The sequence below is a fragment of the Mus musculus genome, chromosome 7, assembly GCF_000001635.26.
Source record: "Mus musculus strain C57BL/6J chromosome 7, GRCm38.p6 C57BL/6J".
In the NCBI taxonomy this organism is placed as follows: Eukaryota; Metazoa; Chordata; class Mammalia; order Rodentia; family Muridae; genus Mus; species Mus musculus.
This window is the reverse complement of record NC_000073.6, coordinates 127,048,155-127,053,106: the sequence shown is the minus strand read 5'-3', so window position 1 is coordinate 127,053,106 and position 4,952 is coordinate 127,048,155. Positions and strand designations below refer to the sequence as shown.

General features: G+C 46.3%; 1 protein-coding gene across 1 annotated transcript; it reads left to right on the top strand.

The window, feature by feature from the left end:
* Positions 1 to 431: 431 nt before the first annotated feature.
* Zg16 (zymogen granule protein 16) lies at positions 432 to 2,951 on the top strand. The gene is made up of 4 exons (NM_026918.3): positions 432 to 474; positions 1,127 to 1,188; positions 1,348 to 1,480; positions 2,508 to 2,951. The coding sequence occupies exons 2-4, from the start codon at positions 1,134 to 1,136 to the stop codon at positions 2,821 to 2,823; spliced, it is 504 nt and encodes a 167-aa protein (NP_081194.1). The 5' UTR covers positions 432 to 474; positions 1,127 to 1,133; the 3' UTR covers positions 2,824 to 2,951.
* The last annotated feature ends 2,001 nt before the right edge of the window (positions 2,952 to 4,952 follow it).

Genomic DNA, 4,952 nt, shown 5'->3' with positions numbered 1-4,952 from the left:
CTAGGGCAAGGACTGATTCTCAGGGATGAATACCTACAGCTCTTGGATTACATTCTCATTTGTTTGTTTGTGTTTTCAGACAGGGTCTCATCTACAGCCCAGCCTGGCCTTGAACTCATGACCCTCTCCCCACCCCTCAAATGTTGGTATTACAGACATGAGCCACCATGTCTGGATTAATCACACTCTTTAAATACTAACTGCTTTCCCCACCCTTCAGGTGGACTTTTAGCAAATTGTCTCTTCACAAACCTGGCACATTGTCTAGAGTGGACCCCACCTTGCCACCTGTAACCCTTGCGGGAGAGGCAGGATAAGATGTTCCAGGCCTGCTTGACACCTGACCCTAAGAAGCTGATCATGTTTGCTCAGCAGGTGAGGTTCACAGGATAAAGAACAGTGGGAGGGCTTGGACCTGGTATAAAAGCTCTGGAAATTTCTAGAAGACTAGCATCTGCAACTTCTAGGGGAAAGGTAAGTTGGGAGATACTCAGAGATGAGCTAGAAAAGACAATGCCTGGACTGTAGCAGGGGAGACTTGGGTATCAGCTCCTGGATGTGAGCTGCTTTGGAGTGCAAAGATGTCTGGTTTTGGCTGAGGGATGCTTGGGGGGATGGATATGGACAGTTTGGCTGGTGGAGACAGGGTTATGATACACAGACAAGTTGCCTGGGATCTGATGTCTTGAGCTCACACATATCCCTCCTATTAGCCTCTCTCAGCTCCACCAGGTCTTCTCAGACCCTTGTCGTTGGCACAGTGTCTTCTGTCATCTCCTTTGCTCCCAAGGTCACATGGAGGCACCTCTAAAATCTTCTTTGCCTTGATTTAAGAGTAGAATGATGCTAGAGACTTAAGTGTGCCTCAGATACTTCATAGACTAGATGACTTCAGGTAGGTTTTGCTCAGATTCTTGGTTCACCAACTCAACTGCCTCAGGACTCTGGAGATGGCCTTTACTTCCTCTTCAGAAAGCTCTCTTGTTTATTGTGCGGGGATGGAGGAAGGCTTGACTCAGCTGGACAGACTGAAAGGAAGTTAGGATTCTCTTTTGGATCTGGAGAGACGAGTAGCCACAGTCACATCACGGAATGAGCTTTCTTTTTAACTTTCTTCCCACCGCAGCCTCAGAATGTTGGCCGTCGCCCTCTTAGTCCTTCTTTGTGCCTCGGCCTCTGCTAATTCCAGTAAGTGAAATGCCACAGGGAGATCATGGGAAGGCAGCCCGTGTACTGCCGCTGGCCAGGATTGTCAGAGGCTGGCTTGGGTGGTGGGAGGCAGGAGGGTATGGGGGACAGCTGTGCTCCCAGAGCATCTGTGCCTCCAGGCCTTTCTTTCCCCTCTAGTTCAGTCCAGGACATCCTCTTACAGTGGAGAGTATGGAGGTAAAGGAGGAAAGCGATTCTCTCATTCTGGCAACCAGCTGGACGGCCCCATCACCGCCTTCCGTATCCGGGTCAACAGATACTACATAGTAGGGTAAGAGTCTCTGCGTTTCTGTACGTTGGGATCTGTCTAGGACCTTGCTAAGTTGGAAAGTTCTCGCTGACCTTGGGTCGCACCTGTGCACACCTTGGCACGTTGTAATCACAAACACCCAGGAGCCTTACATTACCTGGGTTGGATTTCACCTTTGGTTTAAACCTATTTCCAACATTTCTGTTGAGCATCCTTTGTCCCTGCTTGTTGTCTGTCCTGGAATAGTTCTATCCCACCCTCCAGCTGGAAACTTCCATCACATGAAGAGCCAAATGTATTTCTTTCTGTTCCATGTTCTGAACCATGAGCCAGTTGTTGGCTTGTCTCTTCCCTGTCTGGCCTGGGCAGTCTTCTGGTGTTTGAAATCCTCGGGCCTCTTTGAAGTGTGTATTGTGAGCAAACTCAGACTCTTGTTGTCTAAGTGACCCTGAGAAACTAACTTTCGTTCCACAAGCCTATTTGCCATTAAAAAGAGAGGCTAAGATTCTCTGCATGGTCTCCTAGGGCTCACGCAGCCTTTATAACATATGGAATTTGTCACCAGCCTGAAGTTCTCAGCATGTAGTCGAAGAAGTCTTGATTTTATTTTATTTTTTTAAGATTTATTTGTTTATTTTTATGTATGCGAGTATACTGTTGCTCTCTTCAGACACACCAGCAGAGGGCATCAGATCCCATTATGGATGGTTGTGAGCAACCATGTGGTTGCTGGGATTTGAACGCAGGATCTCTGGAAGAGCAGTCACTGCTCTTATCCTCTGAGCCATCTCTCCAGGTCAGAAATCTTTTTTCATTTGTTATGCTGGTGTGCACAATGTGTGTGGGTGTTCAAACGCCTCATTGTGCGTGTGGAAGCCATGTGGGAATGGGGTTCTCTCCCTCCACATGTGGGTCCTAGGGGTTGAACTAAGGTTGTCAGGTTTCGCAGCAAGCGTTTCTACCAGCTGAGGCATCTCGGCAGCCTGGTCTTGAATTTTGATAATCATGTCCAATGTGTTCCTTCTTCTCTTCTCACCCCTGCCTCCAGTCTCCAGGTGCGCTATGGCACAGTGTGGAGTGACTATGTAGGTGGCACACAGGGAGACCTGGAGGAGATCTTTCTGCACCCCGGGGAATCTGTGATCCAGGTGTCTGGCAAGTACAAATCATACGTGAAGCAGATGATCTTCGTGACGGACAAGGGCCGCTACCTGCCTTTTGGAAAAGCCTCAGGCACAAGTTTCAACGCTGTTCCCTTGCATCCCAACACTGTCCTCCGTTTCATTAGTGGGCGATCTGGCTCTGCCATAGATTCTATTAGCCTGCACTGGGATACCTACCCTAGCCACTGCAACACTTGCTGAATGAAACCCACCTTCCTTTCTGTCAGGGGTGCTGTGTGTGTATGGGGGTGGTGGTGGTGAGAACTCCCTTATCACCAAGCCCCATGAAAGTATGCAAATAGCTTAATAAAAGGATATGGTTAAAGACAGTGTTTTTCCACATCCTAATTCTAGTAGAAATGTGTGAATCGTATTTCTGGCTTTAAAAAAAATGAAAATAATGTTTTTGAGACAGAGTCTCTCTACATAGCCCTGGCTGTTTTGAAACTCACTATGTATACCAGGCTGGCCTCGAACTCACAGAAATTGACTTTATTTCTGCCTCTGCTTCCAGAGTGCTGGGGTTAGAGGGGTGTGCCACCACGACTGGAGATCTACCTGGCTCTGCCTCCTGAGCGCTGGGATTATCATTGCCTGGTGGGGCTTTTCTTTATACATTATCAAAAAGAGACAATATTCTGCCTACACTGGCTCTTTCCAAAGATAACCCCTGAGAATTTTTCCTAATAATTCAGAGGCTAGGGTAAGGCTCAGTTGCACCAACTTGCTAAAACTATCTCAAAAAAAAAAAATCAAAAACAAAAGAGGAAATTCTAAGTGAGCCATAGTGGTGCACTATAATTGAGAGACTAGGCTAATCTGGTCTATATAGTAAGTTCAAGGCTAGCTAGGGCTACATAGTGAGACCCTAAGTAAGAGGCTAAAGGCGGAAGAAAGATTGTCACAGGTTTAAGGCCATCATGGGAGCATAGTGAATTCCAGGCTAGTCTTGAATACAGTGAGACCCTGTCCCAGATACCGGATGCATGAATAAATAGATAGGCAAGTTTACAGAGGAGAGGTCTTCATTGTGGGTAGTCATGAATATACGGGGTTGGTGAGATTAAGGGTCACTATAGAGAATCAACAAAGATATAAGCCACTTTAAAATAATTATTAGGCCAGGCAGTGGTGGCGCACGTCTTTAATCCCAGCGCTTGGGGGGCAGAGGCAGGTGGATTTCTGAGTTCGAGGCCAGCCTGGTCTACAGAGCAAGTTCCAGGAGAGCCAGGGCTAAACAGAGAAACCCTGTCTCAAAAACCCAAAACCAAACAAACAAACAAATAAATAAATATTATTAGGATCCCAGTTTCAAGTCCTAAAACATAAACAGTTTTAGTGGGTAGCAGTAGGGAGTTACTGAAGTCTGGGGTTACAGAAGTGTGCCACCATACCCCGTTGTGTGATGGTAGGTGAACACTTTATCAACTGAGCCATGTCCCCAAATGTCCCTTCTTTTAAACAGTTGCATGCAGGAGACTATGCCATTGATTTAATTTATTTATATGTAAATCACATAAAAATTCACTCCTTTAAAAGATGCGGTTTGGGTAGGAGTCTAGTCTGTGGCATATGCATATGTGTACATGTGATGCATGTATATGTGACGAGTGTGTGCTCACCTGCATATGTGTACATGTGATGCATGTGTGTGTGTGTCATGAGTGTGTGCTCACCTGCGTGGAGGCCAAATGTTGAGGTCAGGCATCGTCTGTTGCTCTCCACCTTTTTGAAATTTTTTCTTTTCTTTTTTTTTCTTTTTTTTTAATATTTGTTTATATTATGTAAGTACACTGTAGTTGTCTTCAGACACACCAGAAGAGGGCATCAGATCTCATTATGGATGGTTGTGGGCCACCATGTGGTTGCTGAGATTTGAACTCAGGACCTTCAGAAGAACAGTCAGTGCTCTTACCTGCTGAGCCATCTCTCCAGCCCTTTCTTTCATTCATTTATTTTTTCCTTTCTCTCTCTCTCTCTCTCTCTCTCTCTCTCTGTGTGTGTGTGTGTGTGTGTGTGTGTAGGCAGGTACACACAGCTGTGCACATGTGTACATGGACAGACCACACCATCACTACGTCCCCTATCAGTCTCCACCTTAATAGTTTTGAGGCAGGGTCTGAAGCCCATTGTTTTATGAGGCTGGCTGCCCAGAGACCTCCCAGAATCTCCCTGTCTCTGCTCCCCAATGCTGTAGTTGGACATTTGAATGGCCATGCCTGGCTCTTATGGGGTGCTAGAGATTTGACTCCAATCCTGTTGCTTTTACATCCAGTGTTCTTACCCCCTGAACCATCTCTCTAGCCTCACAGGTTAGACTTTTGCAAAAA